Raw genomic sequence first — 27,379 nt, forward strand, 5'->3', positions numbered from 1 at the left:
GCACTTGTGAGGCCACGCACTTCACTGAAGCCAACCTCCAGGCCATTTGGACATCAGTCAGGAAAAACTGCTACAGCCCTCCCTCCCCACATCTAGATTCCTCCAGAGCGACCATGCTACTCCGGAAGTCTGGCATGTGGGGGTGGCATTCGTTGAACTGTGCAGAGCATTTTAATGTAATATCTGTTTCACAAGATAAAACGACATTTAGTCTGGCTTGGTTGTCTGAGGCCAGCCTTGTGATCATCCCATTCTAATTGGGCTGAGGGCTGAGGATTCGTGGGATGTCTGTCCTTGTCTTCGACAGCTCTCATTTGTCCTTGAACTATCCCTGACACCCTATTTAGAAGAGAGAGACTCACTAGCCTGCCTGTTCTCCCCACTCTGGGACCCTCTCCACAGCAGCCAGAACTATCGTCCGGAAAACAAATCCGAGCACGGCCCTCCCTTTCTTGAGACATCCAATGGTTATTGCTGATGCCATCAGATAAAATTCTCATTCTTCATCCTGGCAACCAAGATTCTTCAACACTTCAGCTGAATTCTCCAGCCTGATTTCATCCCTCCCAGCAACCCTACACTCGAGCTGTGTCATTCCTCGAACATGGTTTCCTACTTCCTAAGTGTTCTTTCCTACTTCATGCCTTGTGCACAGCGTTCCCTTTACTGGAGTGCCCCATGAAGATGAGCTCGGTCTGGGACAAACTGAGTCCAGGGGGTAGCAGGAATGGAAAAGGTGGAGGGTGAGATTTTGCTGGACAGGGCAGGGACCGTGTGCTGACTCACTCTTCTCTCCATCTTCCCCATCTGTGACAATCAGAGGCATGTCCTTAATTTGATGAGAATCTTGCTTTTTTTTTTTTTAATTAGGAGGAGCTAGGTATTTTTTTTTTTTTTTAGATTTTTATTTATTTATTTGACAGACACAGCGAGAGAGGGAACACAAGCAGGGGGAGTGGGAGAGGGAGAAGCAGGCTTCCCACTGAGCAGGGAGCCCGATGCGGGGCTCGATCCCAGGACACTGGGATCGTGACCTGAGCCGAAGGCAGACGCTTAACAACTGAGCCACCCGGGCGCCCCGATGAGAATCATGCTTTGGCAATGTGGCATTTTGTTTGTGTCTTGCTTTCTTTCAAAGCCAAGGAGAAACCCAAGGGGTCAGGGATGGAAATCATGCATGGAAAACATTTTCCTTATTTTTCTACTAAAATGTGCATGGGGCAGGAGCAAGAAATATTTGAGGGAGGAGAAATACATAGCAAACATGGCATTTTGAAAGGTTAATTGGATGTGGATGAACATATTGAGATGATGTTCTGTTATTGTCAGAAATAATGTTTTACAGAGAAGCTATTTCTGAAGAGAGACCAGTTATTATTGATGGGTTAATGGGCCCTCAGGAATATGGAAGCAATAATGCAGAGGTACAGTGCCTACAGAAAGATGTCAGTCAAGCGTGAGGTTGGAGCGGAAAGCCTGAACACCTTCTGATTTGACTCTGCATATAGGATTTGACCTGTAGGGCCCAAATGAAGAGACCCAAATGAAATACCCAAATGAAGCGTATTTCACAAAATCAGACGTGGATTTTGAATGGTTCGTTGACCACTTTGCCCTCTGAGATGTGGTCTAATGATCGCTCTTAGAATTCGAGAACTAACACAAACCTGTGATTTCAGCAAACATGTGTCTCAAGTTTTAGAATCCCATTCTGATTTCAAGTATCATTCCCAATCCCCAGAACCCAGTGAACTAATCCTGTCATCCGGGTACTTCATTGTCCAAGCTATCATCTGCTCCCTTCCATCGGCCCATAGAAATGTGACAGAATTCTTTGCTCAGACCACATGTCCAAATTTTAGATTCAGGAAGCATGATCGTGAGCTCTATGGAATCAGCTTCAGCAGTGGGAAAGGATGGCATAAAGATAATGATCTTGCACTTTGTTCCAAGGTTTGATTTTTTTTTTCATGCAAAATAAAATTGTCCCAACAGAAAACATGAACAGGGAGGGGAATGATAAAGCTAAAAGGTCTTAGAATGAGTAATGGGAAGAATCTTTTTTGAAGGAAATTCAGGAAGGTCAGTGGAGTTCCTTTAAATGCCGATAAGCCTGTCTGAACAAGGACCACCCCGTTATTTATTTAGATGCGGATCATCGGGTTTGCTGATGTTTCTGGCCATTGCCTCCCTTCCCCCTTTTCCCCTGGGAAATATGCTTTGAGAGAGCCAAGCAAAATCCTGCTGCTCCAGGCTCTTCAGAGCCCCAGTGACCAGTGGAGACCCAGATCTCAACCAATTTGATTTAATTTCCTAAGACATTGGGCCTGCAAATACCTCTTCTGAGAGTACTTTGTTAAATGTTTATACAGTCTGTCATTTAGAATGCAGGACTTGGGGACAAACCCTAATTTTAGATGCAGTACTCATCATGGTCCCACAGAACTTTATATAAAAATCCCAGATTAGGGGGAGGGAGCACCTGGGTGGCTCAGTCAGTTAAGTGTCTGCCTTCAGCTCAGGTCATGATCCCAGAGTCCCAGGAATGAGCACCACGTCAGGCTCCCCGATCCGTGGGGAGTCTGCTTCTCCTGCTTCTGCTCCCCATGCCACTCCCCCTGCTCATGCTCTCTCTCTTTCTCTCAAATAAATAAATAAAATCTTAAAAAAAAAAAACATCCCAGGTGATCTCTCCTCTGAACCCAACAGGGGGATGGATTTGCAGGACAAATTCCCTGTCCAACCAATGTAAACAAGTGGCCTGTCTGCAGCCCCTCCCGGTTCTTTCTCTCTACATTACTTTTCTCCTTATCTTTCGCCATCACCAAGCATACCGTTTGATTTACTTGTCCTGTTTGCTGTCTGTGGCCTGCCCCCTGCCCCTAGAGTGTACATTTCACACATACCTTGTGAAGAAGTTGCTTGCCCAGAGTGGGTGCTTTGTGACTCTCTGTCGAGTGAGGAAAGAATGCACTTGGACACCTGCAGGAGCTGAATGGGGGCATGAGGGAGGTCAGTGCAAGACCCACCAATAGATCTTCCATTGCCCCCTCTCCCCATCTCCCCCCCATGCTCCTGTGATGTGCTCCAAGTCTTTTGTTTTCCACCTCTCGGCAGAGCATTGGCTGTGATGACTACCTGGGCTCGGACAAAGTGGTGGACAAATGCGGGGTGTGCGGAGGCGACAACACGGGCTGTCAGGTTGTGTCAGGCGTATTCAAGCACGCCCTCACCAGCCTGGGCTACCACCGAGTGGTCGAGATTCCCCAAGGAGCCACCAAAATCAACATCACCGAGATGCACAAGAGCAACAACTATTTGGGTAAGCTTGGTCTGTTTCCAGAGGAAACCGTCTGTCACTATTGGATGATTCATTCCTTCCCAGGAGCGTGACACAGCAGGGTCCAGACGTCCTTGGACCTGGAGAAGGTGCCACTGGGGAATGCCAAAGCACCGCCTGGCCTCCTTGACATGAGAAGCGTGGGTGGAGGAAATTTTTTAAGTCCTTGCAAATAAATATTTAACACCTACATATTTAAGCCAGCCTTTGTTCCTTCCAAGAGAAAAATGGTTATGCACTAGATACTGGGCTAAATGGTTTCTCTGAGATGGGGGAGGCTCTTTGAAAAGCCGAGGTACGGTCCAGTCTTCGTTCTGTTGGAGTTCAAAAAGGGGCCATCGATGATCCTGTCTGGAGCTTCATTCCCTACAGGTCTGAAGTAAAAGCCGTGTTTCTCTTCTTTCTGCTTCATCTGCCCAGGGCGATGGTATATGTGTATAGTATGTGTGTATCTTCTGAAGAGCTGCAGTCATTTGGGGTAATATCATCAACATCGAGAGGCCATTTTTACCCATTTTCCCGCGGAAGTTTAGATCTTCGTTGATACTTCCTTCTGGGTTGCTGGCTGATTGTATTTTATGCAAAGCAAATCAGGTCATACGAATTCATTTTGACCAATCCTAATTCACGTGAGCATGCACAGATTAGTTAACAAAATAACATAAGGAAAGCAATTTCTTCAAGTCATTTAGTGAACAGCCATATTCATTTTCATTTTGTAATGATTTCTTGAACAGGAACTTAAACAGCACAGATGCTATGTGCCAGGCGCTATTCTTAGTGCTTTTCATGTGCTAAATTACTGAACCCTCTCAACAACCCTAGGGGATAGGAGCTGTTCCATCCATATTTTATATAGATAAGGAAACAGGCACAGAGAGATTATGTAACTTGCTAAGGTCACACAGCAAGGAAAAGGTGGAGCTGGGATTCGAACCCAGGGAGTCGATCTCCAAGCGTGGTAGTCTATCAAGATGTAATACCCATGAGCAATTCTCAGAACCCGAGTTCTTCTCATACACCACTGGCCATGCAGCAGTCAATGGCTGCAACCATTGAGAGAGGATTAATTTTGCAAATTTCGAGTCCAGGAACACCGAAGAAGATAACTCCAGGCCTGATAACTGCAGGTGCTGCAGCTCTTCTTTCTGCACCCGGCAAAGCGCAACCAAAATTCGCTTCACCTGGATTGATTGGCAGGAGGAGGAGGGGAAGGCAGACGAGACTCTGAGACAAGTCCATTTAAAGGAGAAAGCTGTCTCATTTGCTCTGGCAAGCCCAGGCGCCACCAAAGTGGCAATAGCCTAGTTTTCCCAACTAGTGGTTTGTGTTGTTATCTTTAGTTGCGAGGAAATCGTCTTCGTCTGTTTCCTTCTTTTTTTTTTTTTTTTGAATATTAGAAAATCACATCTCCATAAATATCCTGTCTTCTAGAATGACAAGTGTTCTAAAGGGGATTGTTCGAAGTGCAATTCCATTCAAATGTATCAGCAAATAATGCCACTTCTTATGAACTTGGTGTTATTTTTAGTAAATTTTCCCTTGCTCAGTTCAGAAGGCTGGTTTTAAGCTGTGCCCTCTGAAGATAAAATCCTGGGTGAATATCCACCAGATGTCTAAATGGAACCTGCTCTCAGAGCCTCAGTATTTTCATCTAGAGTAGGGGAGTAAGAATCTTGACCTTATAAGTATTCGTGACAATCAATAGGATAACAGATATTCAGAACCCTGTCCCTTATTAGCAATTAACGAATGGCCATTCCCTTTTCTTTTGTCTCAGAGAACTTGTCAGTACACCAAAGCTTCATGGAGTCAAAATTCCCTGTCCCCCTAAAAAAGACTCAATGGGAGAGTGATTCAGAAAGCCACATTCACCCTTGTAGTTTCCCAGAGACCAGTGGGGTACCTGAGAAAGCCAGAGTCCATCGGCAATATTACATGGATGTTCTGTGGGCACAGGAGGGAGAATGGAAACAGAAGAGGAGACTGTAGTGAAAGGTTCCAGAGGAGATGATCCAGAGCTTCTGTCTGCAGCACTTAAATCACTTAAAGCACTGGAACACTCTTTTTTTTTCCTTTTGATATAATTCACGTATCATACATAAAATTCTGCCTTTTAAATGGGTCTTTTTTTTTTTTTGAAGAGTTCTTTATTTATTTGAGAGTTGGGGGAAGGGGAGAGGGAGAGAGAGAATCTCTAGCAGACTCCCTGCCGAGCACAGAGCCAGACGCCGGGCTCGATCCCACGACCCTGAGATCCGGATCTGAGCTGAAACCAAGAGTCGGATGTCCCACCGACTGGCCCCCCCTCCAGGTGCCCCAGATAGTCTTCTTCTCATCACAGGTGTTCTCTCTACCTATCTCACCCATGCTGCTAAATCTCCTATTCTGTGAGGTCTGTGTATTTTAAAAGTTAAATTGCATGGGATTGCTTGAGGTTAGAGCATGGGTCTCTCTAGCTATTTTTGAACTGTTCAAGGACTATTTCTTACGTTACACATTTTCAGACACTTAAATGTTTTTCAAAGAGATACGTGGTGGGTTTCTCTACAGTCTTCCAGGTAATGATGAAGGTTTCAGTGTTCTTACCTTGTATTCCTGGCTAGGAAAACTATTTTGTATAAAAATGTGACTCGCACAAAATTGATTTGGCTGTTCACATACAGCTGTTCCGTAGAATAGGCAACAGACAGGAAATAAACAGTTCAGATTTTTATCATTGCTTTCAAAAAATGCACAACTTTTAAAGATTTTTTCAGGTGCCCTATTGTTTCCCAGAATTAGCTTTAGTTATTTGTAATGCAAATCAAGCTTTTTCTTGTGAAACACTCGGTATCTTTTAATGACTAATTCTCCAAACTTGTTAGAAATAGAAAGTAGATTTCTATGAAAACGGAGGGACTTGTATTATTAGTGCCAGAGAAGATGGTCTTACCACCTCATTTTAAAAGGTTTTTTAAAACCCTCAATATATAAGTGATGTTCTCAATATGCCAGTCACCTAGTTAATGATAGGAGTCATGCTCTATGTATAGTAAGTACTTCAGTCTCCAAGCATTTTGATGTGCCTGGCCTTCTGATTTTTCAAATTGAAAGTTCTTTACTTTGCCTCCTTCAAGAAAGATCTAGCTTTACTAAAGATGCAATTATAGAGTGAAGATGTGAAAATTGACATTTAAAAATCAGAAACCGGACGCCTGGGTGGCTCAGTCGTTAAGCGTCTGCCTTCGGCTCAGGTCATGATCCCAGGATCCTGGGATAGAGTCCCACATCCGGCTCCCTCCTCCGCGAGAAGCCTGCTTCTCCCTCTCCCACTCCTGCTGCTTGTGTTCCTGCTCTCGCTATCTCTCTCTGTCAGATAAATAAATAAAATCTTGAAAAAAAAATCAGAAACTATGTATGTAGAAGAAGAAGGCATACATCCCCCAAATCTTGCCTAATATGTAAATAGTGATGGTGCATTCAACCTGACTCTGAGTTTATGGCTTAATTTGGTTTGACCGTCGAGAACTGGATGTTCTAGATTCAGATTCCGAAGGCCTGAGTTCTGGCCCTAGCCCTGCTATAACTCACAGGGGGGACAGACCCACGTGGAGCTGGGGCAACAGGCCAAATGCAGCACTTCACGATGCTCACTATTCTCTGAGCAAAGCTAGAGAAACTGTGACCTTTAATGGTGCACAGATTTTAGGAGATAGAATCTTTGCCTTATTTTAGGTTGGAAGCCAATGAAATTCTGCAGACTTGAGCTCCACTTTTCAGTGTTTCTTTGAACTTGTTCATACACTCCAAAATATTGACAAGTTGGTGGGTTATAGATTCCTAGATACACATTTTTTTTTAACGGAAAAGACTTTGGAACCCATGCATCTGCTAAAGCCTATGTATTCTCCTTTTGCATGTGAGTTATTCTGAACCCTGCTCTTTGGAAATAAAAAGCTAAATCTAATTTTATTAAAATGATTGGCATTTTATATTCCTTACCACTTCCTTAATAATAAGATGTTGTAAAATTTTTCTAGCCGAAATATCAAAGTTGGCGTAGTTCAGCTAGCTCAGTTTACCAATGTCATTATGTAACAGTTCAGAAATCAGACATAAAAGCATACCAAGCCAAATTGATTCTACAGGACATGTTCTACCTGCCAACATGTAACATTGTCACAGAGCCTTAGAGTTGGAAGACATTTTTTAAAGGTCTATAAGCTTTTAAACATAAACTGGCAATAGCTTTACTGTTAAGCACGTTTTCGTAAGTTTTAAACAAGCATAATAACCACCAGCGTTTAAAAAATCAGGTATCATGGATCATGTGTAATTTGCAAACCTTTAACTTCTCAGTTGAACAGCTATGTATATAGGAAGGATAGGAGTATTTAAATAATAGGATGTCTTATATTTGTATGACAGTTAATCCCAAAGATTTTCCATATGCACTATAAAAATTTTGAACAATACAGATGATATAGAGCAAAAAGATGAGATTCCTTCTGTGTCCCAGCCCCACACCTGGTCCACTGCCGTCGAGTGTTAAGGCAGATAAATGACCACCCTTAGCCGTTCTCTGTGCATCTTCCAGTCCTTTGTGGAAGTACAAATAATATCTTCTAAAAGTGGTGTTACTATACATACTTTTTGTAATTTGCTCCTTTACTTTAATATTATATCATACCTTTTCATATTACTGCATAAAGCTAATTCATTATTTTCTGAGTACAGAGTATTCCATACATCAGAGGTAATATAATCTACTTAAGCAGTTCTCTATTGAAGGATGTTTAAATTGTCCCATTTTCTTATATTGCAAATAATACATTTGATTTGTGGTTCAAGATGGCAGACTGAGTACATGAGGTTTTTTTTTTTTTCCTCCTTCCTCCCAAGATTCCATCAAAATGAACCTAAAGGAATAAGACAGGATAGAACCTACGACCACCAGGAAAACAAGAGGGGGGCATCTGTGAAATGATTTTAACAAATTTCTGGAACAAGTTTCTGAAAGCAGGTGGAAGAATGTTCACTAATAGAGCAGAGGAAATCACAGCCTACCTAGGTAGCAGAGGGGACTGTGATGAGGGGAGGCCAGCCTGCATGCAGAGCCCAGGAGCCTCTAAGTCTGGGGGCAGCAGATAAAATGGACGGTGGGAGGAGAATGGAACTGAAAAATGGGGGAATATATGAACAGGCTCCCCTGCACACACATTCAGAATACTGGCGTCAACCTCCTTATCTAAAAGCTGATGGGAACTAGGGCATGGTTGTGAGGATTGGTGCCCAAGATCTCAGTGTTCATTGTGGAGTTGGAGGAAGGAGTGGCTCAGTGACTGAAGCTCCATTCTCTCACCCTCTAAAAGTTGCCCTGTTAACAAGCTCTACCGAGCTTGTTACAGACTTCTCAGGCAGCCTTCCCATTGCTTTTGTCTTAAACATCAATGGATCTAATGTAAGTGGACAACCAAGGATCAGTAGACATTTTTCTAAAGCCTATAGCATGAAAGAGAAAGCCCAAGATAAATAACTGGGAAAGTTGTTTCTAGAAGAAACAGAGCAAATTCTTGGAGAAGAAAATCTAAATAAAAGTCCTCTGACAAGTAATACTGTCATGAATATCCTAATAGGTATATCCTTTCATACTTACATAAATATTTCTGTAGGATAGATTCCTAGAAATAAAATTTGTAGGTCAAATGGAATGAACACTTAAAATTCTGAGAGATGAAGCAAGATTCCTCTCCAGAGCAGTTGTAAGCAATTGGTACCCCCACCAAAAGTGCCTTTCTCCACACCCATACCAACGTAAAATATTATGAATGTACTTAACTTTTACTATATCTTTTTTATTTGCATTTTCCTGACCACTCATTTTTATTGTGATTTGTACACCTGTGAATTTGCTATTTTTAAATTCTGTTTGTGGTTTTCTTACTGATTTTAAGAACTCATATATAAGTTATGAATAATAACCGTCTTCTGCTCATATATATATATATATGTATTAGTCTTTATCTTGTGTTTCAACTATGCTTATGATATCTATTTTTCCATGGAGAAAAATTTTTATCTTTTTTGTCAAATCTGTTGATCATTTTTTTTTATAGCTAGTGGGTTTTGTTTTACCTAGGAAGACCTGCCCACCTCCAACATTATAAAATTATTCTCTAATATTTTCTTCTATTAGTTTTATACTCATTTTGTATATTTAAATACTGATTTATTTGAAATTAATTTTTGTGTGTGGTGTGAGGTAGGGATCTAACTTCCTTTTTCCAAATAGATAAACGATTGTCACAACACTATTTATTAAATTTCCCCCACTAACTTGAGATGCCACCTCTACCATATGTTAAATTCAAATATATATAGATATTTGGATCAAATATATGTGGATTCTTTTTTTTTTATTTTTTTATTGTTATGTTAATCACCATATATTACATCATTAGTTTTTGATGCAGTGTTCCATGATTCATTGTTTGTTCATAACACCCAGTGCTCCATGCAGAACGTGCCCTCCTCAATACCCATCACCAGGCTAACCCATCCCCCTACCCCCCTCCCCTCTAGAACCCTCAGTTTGTTTTTCAGAGTCCATCATCTCTCATGGTTCGTCTCCCCCTCTGACATACTCCCCTTTTCTTCCTCTCCTGTTATCTTCTTCTTTTTCTTTTTTCTTAAAATATGTTGCATTATTTGTTTCAGAAGTACAGATCTGTGATTCAACAGTCTTGCACAATTCACAGCGCTCACCGTAGCACATACCCTCCCCAATGTGGATTCTTGATATATATGTGGATTCAAGTTCATCGATCTATTTGGCTCTTCCTGCTTTGATAGCATATTGTTTTCATCACTATAGTTCTTTGTTGTATTCTTTTAAAGGTCAACTTTCTGCCCCTTCCCCAGTTCCCTACCCAAACACTTTGTTCTTTTCCTAAATTTCCTTGAGTCTTCTTGTACATTTGTTTTACATACACTTTAAAATCCATTTGTCAAACTCCGTAAAACTTCCATTGAAATTTTAATTGAGATTGCAATGCATTTATGGATTAATTTGAAGAGGAAAAGAAATGTCTTAATAACATGATTCTTTTGATTCAGGAATGTAGCTTATCTTCCCATTTTGTGTTCTTTAGTAAAATTTCTTTATCTACACCTTGCATATGTTTTATTAGGTTTATCCATAAGTATTTTATGGGTTTTGCTAATATGGTAGAAGATCTTTCTTTCCACTATATTTCCAATTAGTCATGCCAGTATGTGTTAAATCAGTTTATTTTATATATTTATTTTCTACCTGGACATCTTGCTAGACTCCTTTAACAATTCTAAATTTTTTCAGTTATTTGACACGGATTCTTCTAGATGGAAAATCTTGGTATCTATAGATAATAATTTTGTCTTCCTATGACATAATCTACCTCTTATTTCTCTCCTGTCTTGTGGCTGAAAGGCTCAGACCTCTAAAAAATTTTGGAATAATCCATAAGTTTGGAATAATAATGTTAGTGGGGTTTTTTATCTTGTTCCTGATATTGGGAATGCTTCTAATAGATGTTTGCTGAGTTTTCTGATATATAACTTTTATCAAAGTAAGGAATTTTCATTTTTTTAATTTAAATTCAATTAAGCAGCATATAGTACATCATTAGTTTTCGATGTAGTGTTCAATGATTCATTAGTTGCGTATAATACCCAGTGCTCATCACATCACGTGCCCTCCTTAATGGCCAACATCCATTTATCCCATCCCACCACCCACCTCCTTTTCCACAACCCTCAGTTTGTTTCCGGAGTCAAGAGTCTCATGAAAAAAAAAAAAAAAGAGTCTCTCATGGTTTGTCTCCCTCTCTGATTTCTTCCCATTCAGTTTTCCCTCCCTTCCCCTATGATCCTCCCTGCTATTTCTATTTACTCCACATATGAGTGAAACTATATGATAATTGTCTTTCTCTGATTAACTTATTTCACTTAGCATAATCCCCTCCAGTTCCACCCATGTCAATGTAAATGGCAGGTATTCATCCTTTCTGATGGCTGAGTAATATTCCATTGTATATATGAACCACATCTTTTTTATCCATTCATATGTTGAAGGGCATCTTGGCTCCTTCCATAGTTAGGCTATTGTAAAGTAAGGAATTTTCTTTCTGTAACCAGCCTTTAACAATTTTTATTAGAACTTGCTCCTGTTTCTTTTTTCTCCCAGTGTCTGATTTTCCTTACTTCTCAATTTATATTTATAAAGTTGATGGATATTTGCTTATTATAGATACATTAAGTGGGTTTCCTCCAGTTACTGCAGTGACTTGAATGTTTATGTCTCCCCCAGTTATGTCTCCCCCAAATTCATTTATTGAAATCCTAATCCCCAAGATGGTAGTTTTAGGAGATGAGGCCTTTGGGAGGTAATTAGGTCATGAGAGCAAAGCCCTCATGAATGGGATTAGTGTCCTTCTAAAAGAGGCCCCGCAGAGATCCCTGACCCCTAGTGACAACCATCTAGGAAGCAGATTTCTTTATCTTATACTTCCCAGCCCCCAGAGCTGTGAGAAATCAACATCTGTTGTTTACAAGCCACCCTGTCTGTGGGGTTTCTTACAGCAGCTTGAATGGACTAAGTGACACCTGCGTCTGTTTCTGTAACAGGACTTTCCTTCAAATGGAACAGACCCACTATGGTGTCAGTGTCTGACAGGTCTCCTCTGAGTGTGTATGGGCAAGGAGTAGATACATGCCCACGATCTCTTAGAGATATGCAACGTTTCAGTAAGATAATAAACATGAAGCATCTAGCATGCCCGTCCATATTTTCCCTACCTTATACCAAGACTCTAGGTTTCCTTATAATGGCTAAACAGGAAACAGCCTTCCCCTCCACCCCACTGCTAGAAGCTTCCAGGATTATCCCAGCTCCAGTGTAAAATTTGCTACCTTTCTTCTTAGACTTCCAAAGCCTACCTGATCTAACTTAATTGCTCTATGTCCTTATGGCTTCTGCACCCCACTATCTTTCTGGGAGTAGTTCCTTTCTCCCCATAGAACAAAGAGAGAAACAAAAGTGGATCTGTGTGTTCAGCCTCTCGCCTGTGCTGACCTCATTCTAATCAGAAAATGGCTTTGGTGAGGTAGCCATCTGTAATCATGGGCTCCCCCCTTCCACCTCAGACTTCACCTTGGGCTTTGAGTGCCTTTTTCTGCTCCGCTCCTGTCCACCCTCCAGTCCTTGGTTTTGTCTTCCATTTACAGTCCAGCACTGGTGTCTGAGCATAGGCCCCCAAAATGGCCTGCATGGCACATGTGTAGCCTCAGGAAAGCCTTGATTTCTGTATCCCACTACTCCAGCACTGTTGCTGGCACACAAAGGTACTTGAGAGAAGGAATGTCTAAGGCTGGACTGTTTGTCTTCAAGGAGTACACAGCCTAACTGGGGAGAACACAGGCATATGAACGGATAAATTACAGCAAAATATGGTTAAGTGCCAAACTGGAGATATGATCAAAGTCTTATGGGACTCCAAAGGAAAAATCCAACTCTTTGCTGTTCCTTTTCTCGGTCTTTTATTCTTCTGCCACGTATTGAGAAAGCAAGCAAGGACTGGCCGCTGAACCTGCCCTTTGTAGAACTACTGTTCCTGGCTGGGATGCTCTTGGACAAGTTCCTTAACTTTTCTGAGATTCCCTTTCCTCCTAGGTGAATTAGGAAAACAATTGTGGTTTCATGCAGTTGTTGGCTTTAAATGAGACGTATGTAAAATACCTTCCATCTTAGAGGTACTTAATAACTGTGAGTTCCCTTATCGTTCTAGATCAGTGGTCCTCACCCTGGCTGTGCATTGGGATCACGGGGGGGGGGTGATATTTGAGGCCTATCTGAAATATACCAATGGCTGGCTCCCACCTCCCAGTTTAATTGGCCTGGGGCACAGCTTGGGTATTGGATTTTTTAAGCTCCCTAGGTGACTCCAATGTCCTTTCAGGCCAAAAGACCATTTCCATATTATAGTGGGTCTTGACTAGGAGCTATTTTGCCCCCCAACCTAAGAAGAGGCCAGGGATACTGCTAAACACCCTACAATGCATAGGACAGCCCTTAAACAAAAAACTGTCCAGCCCCAAATGTCCGTGTTGCTGAGATGAGAAACCCTGGCCTGTGTGCTCACCTTGATCCCTTTGGTGCTAAAGCTTCATGGGTCACTTATTTAAGAATGGTGTCTAAAAAATAATAATAAATGTCTAAGGTGCTACTGGAATGACTATTCTATCTGCCATTAATTTTGCATTTATCAACTCACTATGAATTCCAAGTTTGCAATCCAAGACCCCTCCTTCCACTTCCCTTCAATATTTCACTCAATCTGTTGGCCATGGGCCCCTGAGTCACAACCCCAGCAACAGAAGTTCCAGCTTAGAGCACCTTCCTATAGCCTGCGTTTCTGGCATTCAGAGTCCTTGCTTGCTTTCTCAATACGTGGCAGAAGAATAAAAGACCGAGAAAAGGAACAGCAAAGAGTTGGATTTTTCCTTTGGAGTCCCATAAGACTTTGATCATATCTCCAGTTTGGCACTTAACCATATTTTGCTGTAATTTATCCGTTCATATGCCTGTGTTCTCCCCAGTTAGGCTGTGTACTCCTTGAAGACAAACAGTCCAGCCTTAGACATTCCTTCTCTCAAGTACCTTTGTGTGCCAGCAACAGTGCTGGAGTAGTGGGATACAGAAATCAAGGCTTTCCTGAGGCTACACATGTGCCATGCAGGCCATTTTGGGGGCCTATGCTCAGACACCTTTAGCCCACCTTGATCACGAGACCCCATTCATGGTACTAGGCTGATGGAATCCTGGGTCCACCTCCTTCATGTAACACAGCACTCACACAACTGGGGGAAGGGGGTGATGTGTTGTATCAGCACCTGTATTTATAGCTGAGGATGCTAAGCCCAGCATGGTTGAGGGACCTGCCGAGGTGAGCAATTTATGAGTGGTTGAGTCAAGGACTCAAATCCAGGCACTGTCCCTGACCTATATTCTACATGTATATACCCATGGCCATTGACAAGAAAGATGTGGTCGGGTGATGGGAGGTAGGGGAGAAACTCTGCCTTCTCCCTCCCCGCAGCAATAGAAGTAGGATGTATTCTAATTCCTTGTGCCTTTTTGTCCCCTCCACATTGTTTCATCCCTCCCCCCACTACCACCTCCAACTTGATGAGTGTCATGTGGCCTGCCCTCACACCAGGAGCCCTTGGGCTAGGTTGCCATGGTCCTATCTTGGTCACTGGACCTTCACCATCTGCCTTAGCAGAGCTCTTGTGAAACCAGCATCTACAAGAACACCCAGCTCTTAAAAAGAGTGGAGTATTTGTGAGACATGAAACGTCATGTGTTTTTTTTTTTCTTTCTTTTAAATTGTAGTAAAATATATATAAACATAACATTTATTGTTTTCATGATTTTAAGCACATCATTGAGTGATATGAAATACGTTCATGATGTTGTACAACTATCACCACTCTCCGCTTCCAGAACTGTTTCATCATCCCCAAAGCTGTACCTCATAAACAATAATTCCCTTGCTCCTAAATCTCTGATAACCTCTGTTCTCCTTTCTGCCTCAGGAAGCTGCCTATTTTAGGTGCCTCATACAAGTGGAATCATAGCAGTATTTCTTCTTCTGTGTCTGGATTATTTCTCCTAGCGTAATGTTCTCAAGGTTCATCCATGTCATAGCATGTGTCAGAAATTTGTTCCTTTTTGTGCAGGATACCACACTTTATTTATCCACTCATCGGTTGATGGACGGTTGGGTTGTTTCCACCTTTTGGCTATTGTGTACAGATAACTGTCTGAGTCCTGGGCTTTCAGTTCTTTGGGGTAGGTACCCAGGAGTGGAATTGCTGGGTCGTAGAGTAATCCTGTGCTTAACTTTTGAGGAACTGCCAACCTGTTTTCCACAGTGGCTGCGCCATTTTCTGTTCCTACTAGCAACGCACATGGATTCAACCTCTCCAATCCTCGCCAACACCTCAGGCATGTTTTTAAGAGTATTTAAGCAGATGATATGACATGCCTCGGTGGTGTGCTTTCGGGCATCTGAACAGGATGCCTGAGATGGCCTTGGTGACCCTCCTCGCTTACCTGCTGCGGATAGTGGCAGCCCCAGGAGATGGTCAAAAGGCAAACACCTCATGGCTGGATGTTCCTCATCAATGCCGGCACGTGAGCAAAGAGGATCACTGAGTATTTGATTTTTTTATTTGGACTCAGCTCTCGCTTTTTCTTCAGCAGCAAGCTTGCATGATTCCTGTCCAAAACCGAATCTTTGCAAACAAAGGTCCTGTGCCTGAGAGACTGTGCCGTCTTGCTGTGATTTGGGAAGATGCGGTTGTTTGTGTTAGCGCTCCTGGACTTCATTTTGCATTACACACTTTCCACCTGGTGTCTGACAGCGCCCAGCCCTTTGATTTCGAAAAGCTCAGCTGTCCTTGCATCCGTTCACGCAGACTTTCTTTTCACTTCTGCAGTCACTCTGCCTTGAAAGGCTTTCGCATACGCTGGAGCAAAATGAAATCAATTCTGCCCCACTCCCTTATGCTCATTATTGTTACCCATTTTCCTGTTTTTGGCTAGCAACTAGTTGCCTGGAAATGTAAGACTGAGTTTGCCTGTTTGTACTTGGGTCTGCCTTTTGCTTTATGGGGAAGAGTTAAGCTTCGATTTTTTTTCCTTTTAATTGCATCATCTGTCTCAGACATATGCAGAGCTCCCACACCTGCTTTTCTGTACCTAATGGGAGGCTTTGCTCAAATGCAGGAAACAGCTGCTGAGTGGGCTGGGCCTTGGATTTTTACGGAAGTGATATGACAGCCCTGTCCCTGCAGGGAGAATAGGATTCTCCCCCAGCCCGCTCTGGACAGCAGTGCCTCCGAAGAACATCTTTAGCAGGGCTGCTAATCACTCCCAGGTCCCCTACCTGGATTAGGGCAATAACTCAGAACCCATTATCTGTGAGTCTGGCACGGATAATGCCTTCCAAAATCTCCCCATTCCCTAACCCGCTTGGTAGTGTGGCTAAGCCTTCCCTCTTTGAATCAAAGTCTGGCTTTTTGCAACGTGTTAGATCGCTGAGCCTCCATATTAGGGAATTAATACAAGAGGAGGAAGAACTATCTAAGGCTTTAAATAACATTTATGAACTATAGTTGACTTAATGAAAGAGAAGTGGCAGCTGAGAAAAACAGTAACTTCAAGGTTTTCTTAACTAGCAGCTGGGGCCACCCGTCCTTGGCTGCTCCAGGGTCATGCCATCTTTTGGGATGTTCCTTATTTTCTGTCAAGGGTTAGAGCTTCAGAAATGGGAAATCTGCCTTCCAGGACCGTCCCCTCCTCTCTCCGGGTCTCACCTTCCCATGGCAGAAACTGAGCATCCTTTTCTCTTCTGTCATTAAGCAGAACTCCGGTCAGATTCTGCTCTTCTTCTTGCTAATAAATCCCTGAAGGAGTGAGCTTTGAAGATAAGCCTCTTTCCTCCTTCCCCTGTGGGTTGCCTCTATTAGCTCTTCTCCAGCTGTTTTAGCCAAGCATCAACAGCTCTCAGAAGAACTTTCCGCCTCTCCTAATTCTGCTCTACCCTTTCCCCAAAAGGGCACGTATTGCATGGAGCACTGGGTGTTATATGCAAACAATGAATCATGGATCACGACATCAAAACTAATGATGTAATGTGTGGTGATTAACATAACAATAAAAAATTTAAAAAAAACTAATGATATAGGGACGCCTGGATGGCTCAGTCTGTTAAGCGTCTGCCTTCGGCTCAGGTCATGATCCCAGCGTCCTGGGATCGAGTCCCACGTCGGGCTCCCTGCTCAGTGGGGAGCCTGCTTCTCCCTCTCCCTCTGCTTGTGTTCTCTCTGTCAAATAAATAAAATCTTTAAAAAAAAAAAAAACACAAAAAACTAATGATGTACTGTATGGTGACAAAAAAACATAATAAAATTAAATTAAAAAAGGAATTAATTGAATTAGAGATCATATAAATGACAGTACGGGAACGGTCTACTGCTTCTGTCTGAGTTCTAAGTCAATGTTCATGTCCTTCCTTGGAAAATAGGCTTTCCCGTTGCCTCCTCTCCCACCCTTCTTTGTGGCTGACAATCACACCTAGATTTATTATGCTTTGGGAGCATAATTTGTCTCCTCAATCTGTATTTACTTCTCCCTTGATCTAGTAGTTATGTAACCTGATTCGGTAAAGCATTGCTCTTTATCTGACTTAATAGTCATTCAAAATAGTTAAGCGTTTCAGCGAATGTCTCTAAGCAACTGTCTCTGTGCTGTGGAGACGTGAAGTTGAACAATACATACCCCTGCCTCGCAGGCCTCTGTAATCCATTTGAGATTCCTCTGATGACTTTGGTAAGAGACCCAGCACCATGGGACTACGGGAGAGAGGGAGAAATTACTTCTAACGGCATAATCTGAGGAGTGTGAGGAGGTGGTGTTTAAACTGGGCTTTTGGAGCAGGGATTAGCAACCTGCTTTTCGAAAGGGCCACCTAGTAAATATTCTAGGCTTTGCAGGCCATTCGGTCATAGGGAGAGCGCACCGTGGACAATACGTGAATGGGTACAGCTGTGTTCCAGCGAAACTTGATTTACAAAAAAAGGCAGTTGCCAGATTTGATCCCCGTGCTGTAGTTTGCCAGCCCCTGTTTTATAGGATGGATAAGCTATTATCAGAAAAAATAGAGAAAAGAACATTCCAGTCCAAAAGAACATCATGAGCTACAAAGGAGGAAGGAGGGGTGAGGCATGTCCGGACACGGCACCTTATAAATATGTGAGGGCAGCCTTGCCTTCTGAGGCTGCAACTGTAGGATGAGGCCAACTGTGGAAGACCTTTCATTCCAAACTCCATCCTTTGGATTAATCTTTGGGCCATGGTCAGCCCCCGAAGATGCTGCACAGGAGAAATATTGCGACAGGATCATACCTCTGCTCTAAAGACATTTTTTTTTTTTTTTTTTTTGGCAGCTATAAGGAAGGAGAGGAACCAGAGAGCAAGTGTTTCAGAAAGGCCAGGTTTATACCAAGAGTCTGCAGACAGGAAATGACTGATAAGCAAAGGTATTGGCCTATCAGTGGGCTCAGTGATTCCAAATATAAACTGAACCATAATTGAAAACTCAAGTCTAAGTACATTTCTTTACTCCATGACCGTAGGCTAAGCCTCTTATTATACAAAAACATAATACACATCAAAGTATTGCTAGATGATAGAATGATAAAGTGCATTTGGCATTTTGAGATGATCTGAAGCAAAAGAAAGTAGAAGGGAAGATGAGTAATTTCGAGAGTTGGAAATGTAAGTGATCAATCCCACTTTAAAAGACAAAGGGGGAGATAATATGCAAAGGGAAGTCTGAGTTGTATTTGAGAGAAGCTAAGTTTCTTCCCTCTTCTCTGTTACAGCATTCTGGAAACCTAGCTCGGTCTCATCTTCCTTGTTGATGAGTTCTGGGGACACCAGAGCTCAGTGATCATCTTGACCTTCACCCTGACAAGGACCTAATCCTTGTAGCAAGCTCTCATCAGGCAGCAGAGGGAGCCTGTCCCCATCCTCCATCAGTGCTTTGTTTACATTGAATTTCTCTATTTTCAATTATCCCTAACACATCATATGTCTGATAAGTTCCCAGAATTACTGCAAGAAGACCAGTACCAGCCCTTAAGATAGCTTTTTATTAGTATGGTAGAAATTCGTACATCCAAGAAAGGATCAAATCAACTGACTTAAATTTTCTTCTGATTAAATACTCCACATTGTGGTCAGCCTCTTCTTTACTTAGAAAAATGTGAATGGCTAAAACGAACTTGGAATTTTAAGAAAAAGTAGTAGTCACCAGTTTCACTGGCAAAAGTACCCAGAGTATATTCTCAAAACCTCAAACATACAAACGTACAAAATCCCGAACATTTCGGTACAGGCAAGATTGTGCAGGTTGTACAAGGTAACTTTCTGGCTTTGTGGCCTTCAGCCACTTCTTGACCTCTCCATGTATTTGCTTTCTCTGTAAAATGAGCCGACGGTAATGCTTATGGGTCAGTGGGAGAATTAAATAAGGTACTGCTGGTAAAGCACTTAGCACAGTGTCTGGTAGGAAATACTTACTCAACAAGGATCAGATGTTATGATTGCTATTTTTGCTGTCATTGCCATTATATAAACTAGTCCAGGATTGCATGCTTATGAGGCCATGTATCTGTGCTTTGAGATTTTATCTGGACAATAAATACCTTTCCAAAAGCAAAAGACCTTTTTTCTAACCATATTAAGCCAATTGGAAAATCACAGTTTTAGGGCACATGCTTTTATAACTGACAGTGAACTAGATCAAGAAGTGTTTGGGTTGTATCCAGTCACTGGAGTGTCCCCTGACTCAGCTCACTCGCTTGAGGTGTTACCAAGGTATTCACAGATGCAGTCAGAAGGTGACCAATGCAAGGAACGAGGAATGGGCTTTTAGACATTCCTTTTAGACATTTAGATTTTTAACGTGAACACTGTCTATTCTGTAATGCGTTAGTCTTTAAAATACCCAGCTGCCTCTCGGAGACCCACAGAACAATGAGATTTCTACTGTGAGCACCTGAGAGCCAAGGGCACCGGTCCTCAGGATTGCTCAGCGTGGGGACTCCCAGGGGCCCCGTGACACAGACCCTTCCTGGAAGGGGTTCAACCCGAGGTCTTTATCGGCCTCCTTCATTGATTACAATTAGTTAAGTTTAACTTTTCTTCACAGAGCTTTATCTCCCCTTCTCAAAGCACAGGTGAAAAAGAAATGCATGTTTAAATGCAGAAAGCCTAACTTCTGGCCAGAACCATCAACTGACCTAACACTTATTCATTTGTTCAATAAGCTTTTTGTTGAAGTATTAAATATAATACATAAGAAAAGCCCTCAGTTCAAAATCGTACAGCTTTGATGAATTTTCACAAAGTGAACACACTAACATAACTAGTACCCAGGGCAAGAAATAGAACTTTACTGACATTCCAGGGACCCCTTAGAGTGCCCCCATATCTGCCACTGATCTGCCCCACCCCCAAAAGGAACCACTACCCTGGTAATGCCATAGATTAGTTTTGCCTGTTTTTGAAAAAGTATATATATAAATGGTATATGTGTGTGTGTGTGTGTGTGTGTGTGTGTGTGTGTGTGTGTATGGTACAACACTGCATATACTCTTTTGTATCTGGCTTTATTTAAGGTGGGGGGTTTGCTAAACAATTTTACATTTAACTTGGAGTGTAGTGTAAAATGAGAATAAAGATTCATCCCTAATATTTAGCCTCTTTTCCAACCCAATTTGTTGAATACTTTGTTTATATAACACTGGAAAGTTAGAATGTGCTAGTCCTCATATTTATCCTAGGTCTGTTCTGAGTGTTCTGTTCCAGTTATCTGTCATATAATTTCTGTACCACGTTTGGACTATCACAGCTTTAAAACGTGCTTTAATATTTGGCGTGGCAAGTTACCCTCTTGTGCGTCTTTTTTTTATTATTTTTTAAAGTTTATTTATTTATTTATTTGACAGAGAGAGAGAACACAAGCAGGGGGTGGGGGGCGGCAGGCAGAGGGAGAAGCAGCTCCCCGCTGAGCAGGGAGCCCGATGTGGGGCTCGATCCCAGGACCCCGGGATCATGACCTGAGCTGAAGGCAGATGCTTAACTAACTGAGCCACCCAGGCGTCCCTCTTGTGCCTCTTTTTAATGATTTTTTTAGACAATCCAGCATGTTTCTATTCCAGGTGAATTTTGGAACCATTTTGTGACATTCAAGAAAAAAAATCCCATTGGTGTTTTCATGTGATTGTGTTAAATCCACTGGATAAACAGGCACCAAGCACTTGCCATGTGCCGGGCTCTGCTCTAGGCACCGTGAACACCAGGCACACCACCACGCTGATGATTTACATTCTAGTCCAGGAGACTGGAGACAAGAGAACAAAAACATCATTCAGATGGTGATTTGTGCTATCGAGAAAACAGTCCAGGGAAAGAGGAGAACAGGCGCCTGGCTGGAGAAGCAGGGTGCTGCTTGGGGCCGGTGGTCACAGAAGGTCTCTCACACTTGAACTGGCACCTGCATCCCACCAGGAGATCTATAAAGCTATAAATTTTATTTTATTTTTTTAAGATTTTATTTATTTGACAGAGAAATAGAGAGAGAGCACAAGTAGGCAGAGTGGCAGGCAGAGGGAGAGGGAGAAGCAGGCTCCCCACTGAGCAGGGAGCCCGATGCGGGGCTCGATCCCAGGACCCTGGCATCATGACCTGAGCTGAAGGCAGACGCTTAACCGACTGAGCTACTCAGGATCCCCAAAGCTATAAATTTTAGATCTATAAATCAATTTGGGAGGTATAGATAGTTAACACCTCCAGGCCAAGAACATAGCATTTATTTCCACTTATTCCAACACTTCCTATCGGCCAGTAAAATTTTGAGATTTTTCATGTCATGTTTCCATTTTAGTTGTGAAGATTGGTCTTCAATATTTTCTTGTATTTTGTTGTGTGATGATGATGATGGAGAATGAAATCTGTTTCTATTTTATTTTCAAAATTATTATTACTATACAGAAAAGTTACAGATTTCTATAGAGCGCCTGGGTGGCTCAGTCAGTTAAGCATCTGACTTGATCTTTGCTCAAGTCTTGATCCTGGCTCAAGTCTTGATCCCAGGGTTGTGAGTTCAAGCCCCGTGTTGGGCTCCATGCTGGGTGTGGAGCTTACTAAGAAAAAGGAAGGAGGGAAGGAAGGGAGGGAGGGAAGGAGGGTTACAGGTTTCTTACATTTATCACTATGCAGCCACTTTGTTGAACTTTTGTTAATTCTGAGTATTAGCAATTGATTCTCATGATTTCCTAATGACGTAATCGTATCATGTAAAAATAATAGTAAAGTTGCCTCTTCTTTTCTAATAGTCATGCCTCTGATTTCTTTTTTGTGATATATTACCAAAAGTTTACCCCAACTTCTAAATGAGTGATAGCAGACATCCATAACCAATCTCTGATTTTAATGTGAATACCTCTAATTATCACTATGAAGAAAGATAGGTGTATGCTCAATAAATATTTTAAATGAATATATGATTACATGTTTATTATCAGATGGAGAAGGTCTGTTTCTAATTTTGTAAATGTTTTTACCAGGGTGAGTTTTAAATGTCATTTTGGCATCTATTGATGTTATTTTTCCTAAAAATTTCCTATATTAAATCATCCTTGCATTCCTGGAATACAACCTGCTTCATCTTCTTCAGTGTTCCTTTTAATGTCCCATTGAACTCAGCGTGCTGGTACCTTACTTAGGATTTTGCAAACCGTTATTCATCCGTGAGATTGGCCCCTTTGCTTCCTTTCATACTACCTCTCTGAAGCTTGGGTTAAGTTAGCTTTCCAATTTTTATATGCTCTGGAAAAGTTTATATCATTACCTAGTCCTTTATATTTTGATGGAAACTCACCAGTAAAAAACATCTGGCCCTAGATCTTTTTGGAAGAAATGATTTTTGGTAACTTTTAAAAATTCTTCTACGGTACTACTCTATCATATTTTCTTATTCCTCTTAAGTCAATGTGGTAATTTTTTTAGTGTATCTTTTTCATGGAGAGTTTCAAGTGTCATGGTATAGAAGTACATGTAAAGTGTACTTATAATTTGGATGTCCTCTGATGCATTTTTCTTTAGCAGTAATATCATCTACTTGGGCTTTGTTGCTTTTTTTCTTTATTAAAGTTGCTTATTAAAAAGGTAACTTCCAGTTATAAAATAAGTAAGTAAGTCATGGGGATGGAATGTACAGTATGGCGACTAGAGTTGGTAATACTGTATTGCATATTTGAAAGTTGCAAAGAGAATAAATCTTAAAGGTTCTCATCACAAGAAAAAAATCTGTAAGTGTGTGTGGGGGCAGATATTAAGTAGACTTATTTGTGGTGATCATTTTGCAATACATACAAATATTTAATCATTATGTTGTACCTCTGAAACTGACATGTCATTTATACCTTGGTTTTATTTTTTTAAAGATTATTTATTTATTTATTTGAGAGAGAGAGAGAGAGAGGGAGTACAGAGAAAGAGGGAGAGGGAGAAGCAGACTCCCTGCTGAGCAGAGAGCCCGATGTGGGACGCGATCCCAGGACCCTGGGATCATGACCTGAGCCGAAGGCAGACGCTTAACCAACTGAGCCACCGAGGCGCCCCTATACCTTGATTTTAAAAATGGGTCCAGTCATAATCTTCAATTCGAAAAAAAATTTTTTTGAGGAACCAACTCTCAGTATGTAATGCAAGAATTTTTTTAATTCACAAACTAAGATTTCTACCATGATTTTCATTTTTTAAGAAATACAAGTATTGATGGCTTTGACCGCATCTCATAAATTCAGTATGTATCCATTTTATTTTTATTTTCTTAGTCAGTGATTCTCAAATGTTTTGGTCTCAGGACCCCTTTACACACTCAAAGTTATTAAAGGCCCCAAAGGACCTTTGTTTATATCAGTTGTATGTATTCATAGTTACAGTATTCAAAATTTAAACTGAAATTTGAAAATTGTTTATCGATTAATTTTTAAATAATAGTCACAAACTCACTATGTAATAACATCTCTTTTAAAAGTATTTTAAAATCTGAGACAAAGACAAAAATGTGAGAAGAGAGGCATTATTTACAATTCTGCAAATCTTTTTTAATGGCTGGCTATTCTGAATAGAAGACCGCTGGACTCCATATCTGCTTCTGCTCTCAGTCCGTTGTGGTATGTTGTTTTGGCTGAAGCACGTGACCAAAATCTGGCTTCACATAGATACGTGGTTGGAAAATGAAGAATGACGTTTAGTAAGTCTTTTCAGATAATTGTGGATTTTTTTCTTTGGTACTACACCAAACTAGAAAAGTGGTAGTTTCTTAAAGATTAATTGCAATGTGGAATCCAAAACCATACTAATAACCTCTCATGCCCTTGATGTTCATATAACATCTTGGCATTAATATGAAAACGTGTGAGATAACAGAACCCCTGGCAGGGTCTCAGTGACCACACTTTGAGAAACGCTATTCTAAGTAAATGGAGTATGTATAATTTTTTTAAAGCTTTTTTTGGTGAAATAATGTTATATTTACAGATGAATTGCAAAGCTACTACAGAGTTCCCATATACCCTTTACCTTGCATCCCTAATGTTAATTTTTAAAAAAAAACGTAAAATATATATGACAAAAAATTTATCACTGTAACCATTTTACATGCACAGGTCAGTGGCATTATGTGTAATCACATCATTGTGCAACCATCATCACCATCCAGCCCCAAAACTTCTCTTGTGTTCCAAAACTGAAACTCCTTATCCATTGGGTATAATTTTGACTTACTTTTTAACCCAAATGATTTATGGTGTTAATTTACATGTTTAAGGGTTATATGTGTGCTGTTAATTTCTGATTTTATTGCTCTGGAGAATGTGATCTGCATAATTTCAGGAGTTGGAGTGAGCAAGAAAAGTAGAAAAATTGTTCCCCTACTCTGTACTAATTGAATCAGAGCTGTAGGGTTTATACCAAACCAAAAGGTTGACAGCCGTCCCTCTACATAAGAGTACCTTTGTCTTGAAATGGCCAGAGGACTCTTCCTTCATCACTTCATCAGAACTTGTCTTTCTGTATAAACCACGAAACCAGAACACACTGGGGACAGAGAGTGATGACATGGCCTTTTACCCATAAACACCATGTAATTAAGCTTAGGTTGGAAGGACAGAGAGAGGAAGAAATCCCTGGAGCCATGCTTGCTAGAGAGTGGAGTTGTGTTGTTGTTGGTGTGGTGATGGTGGTGGTGATAGTGATGGTATATGTGGCGGTGATGATGGTGGAGGTGATAATGGTGGTGGTGGTGGTGGTGATGGTGATGCTATGTGGTGGTGATGATGGTGGAGGTGATAATGGTGGTGATGGTGGTGATGGTGATGGTATGGCAGTGATGATGGTAGAGGTGATAATGGTGGTAGTGGTGATGGTATGTGGTGGAGGTGATAGTGGTGGTGGTGGTGATTGATGGTGATGGTATATGGTGGTGATGATGGTGGAGGTGATAATGGTGGTAGTGGTGATGGTGATGGTATGTGGTGGTGATTATAGTGGAGGTGATAGTGGTGGTGGTGGTGATGGTGATGGTATGTGGTGGTGGTGGTGATGGTCATGGTATATGGTGGTGATGATGGTGGAGGTGATAATGGTGGTAGTGGTGATGATGGTGGTATGAGGTGGTGATTATAGTGGAGGTGACAGTGGTGGTGGTGGTGATGGTGGAGGTGGTGGTGGTGGTGGCGAGGATGGTGGTGGTGATAGTGGTGGTGGTCGATGGTGGTGGTAGTGGTGATGGTGATGACGTTGGGGTGGGTGGTAGTGATGGTGATGATGAATTCCATTGTTTCACTCTCTGGGGAGAAAGCTGGCATTAGGAGTAAGGGGAAGATTTCCAGCAATACCATAAAGTATTTATTTTTTCTATAAAGACCAGAGAGTAAATATCTTAAAGCTTTGCGCACAATATGTTCTCTGCCACAGCTACTCAACTCTGCTGTTGTAGTGCCAAAGCAGTGACTGGTTTCCCATAAAACGTTATTTACAAAAATGGATAACAAGCCACATTTGGCCCACAGGCTACCATTTGCCAACCTGCACTAAATGAATGCCTGGTAGAGCTGAAAACTAGCTGTGAGTTCTATCGCATTCTTTTGTGACCTGAAGTTGATCATCATAGAGGAGATTTCTGCCAGGACGCAGAGGAACCAGGGCAAGAGACAGTCACGTACCCTGCCTGCTAACAAGTACCAAGACTGGGCTCATTCCTCATTCCAACATTTAGTTGAGAAAAGTTTCATGGTCAATTCTAAGCTTAAGGATAGATAGTGGCAAGCAACCACTACGAAATAAAAATTAAGCTGCCAATGTCTTACTGACTGTTCATTTTCTTTAATTGCTTATTCTATAGGGCTATTTAGTTTACCTCTTAATGTTGTTATGTTCTGCTGTTTTAAATAAGAATTTGATTTTATATGAAAAATTATGCTGATCTACTTTAATTTTTCAAAATTATGGGGTCTTGGCTGTTTGGACCCGGAGGCCATAACCAGGGCATCATTGCTTCTCCCCGATGGCACTTTCTATTTTTAGGAAAAGGGCATCAGAGAAAAATGAACCACCACTTAAATGACAGAGCTCACAAACCAACCTTAACAAATAACATCTCAGAAATTCATCTGTATCAACCATTAGTCAAAAATATTTGGGTGCTTGTATGCAGATTACACTCATTCATTCTTTCATTCATTCACTCATTCATTCATTCATTCAATAGACATTCATTGAGTCTGTTAGGAGCTGGGTCTGTCTTAGGCTACAGTCATGACTTCAATTATAGCTTCTTGTAAATGTTTGTTTTGTTCTCACATGTTCGTAGGTATTCCGTGTAATAATTTCTTCTACATTCCCTTTTAATAATGAAAGCTCCTTGAGTGCGAGTCTGTATTTCCCCTTTTCTTCATGATGCTCTACAGTGCCCATCTGGATGCTCTGCATGCAGTAAACCCCTTAGCACGTGATTTTGATTTACTGACTGGTGGGAAGCCTTTAGAATCCAGCCTTCTATCTTAAGCCCCATCCAGAATTCTTCCCTGAATTTTCCTATAGTTCCCGAAGGTTGCAAAGAACATTTTCCTTTCTGCCTATAAGGGCTTGTGTAGAATTACTAGGACCCAGACTTCACCCTAAAGATGAGTGTGTATCTGCCACATGCTCAAATGAAGTAATCTGAGGTTAATACCTGAATCGTGTCCTAACTTTTAGAGACTCCATATTGCATTTGATTCATAAAATTGAAAGTAAAATACTAATGTGTAAAAAATGTTATTCCAGGTAATAAAATCTGTTCCCAGCTTCTCATAATCAGTTCCAGCCCCGTCGAC

At 41.4% G+C, this 27,379-nt stretch overlaps 1 protein-coding gene across 2 annotated transcripts in view; it reads left to right on the plus strand.

Annotated features, from left to right (window-relative positions):
* THSD4 (thrombospondin type 1 domain containing 4) overlaps positions 1 to 27,379 on the plus strand; it is a 580,073-nt gene that overhangs the window by 477,018 nt on the left and 75,676 nt on the right. For both annotated transcript variants that reach the window (XM_088025131.1, XM_028100463.1), the window contains one exon: positions 3,118 to 3,322. In XM_088025131.1, the coding sequence (XP_087881257.1) occupies positions 3,118 to 3,322 (205 nt within the window). The remainder of the gene's footprint in view (positions 1 to 3,117; positions 3,323 to 27,379) is intronic.

This window comes from Eumetopias jubatus, unplaced genomic scaffold, assembly GCF_037043125.1.
Source record: "Eumetopias jubatus isolate StellerSeaLion01/CBP00866 unplaced genomic scaffold, mEumJub1_p1.0 scaffold_7, whole genome shotgun sequence".
Taxonomy (NCBI): domain Eukaryota; kingdom Metazoa; phylum Chordata; class Mammalia; order Carnivora; family Otariidae; genus Eumetopias; species Eumetopias jubatus.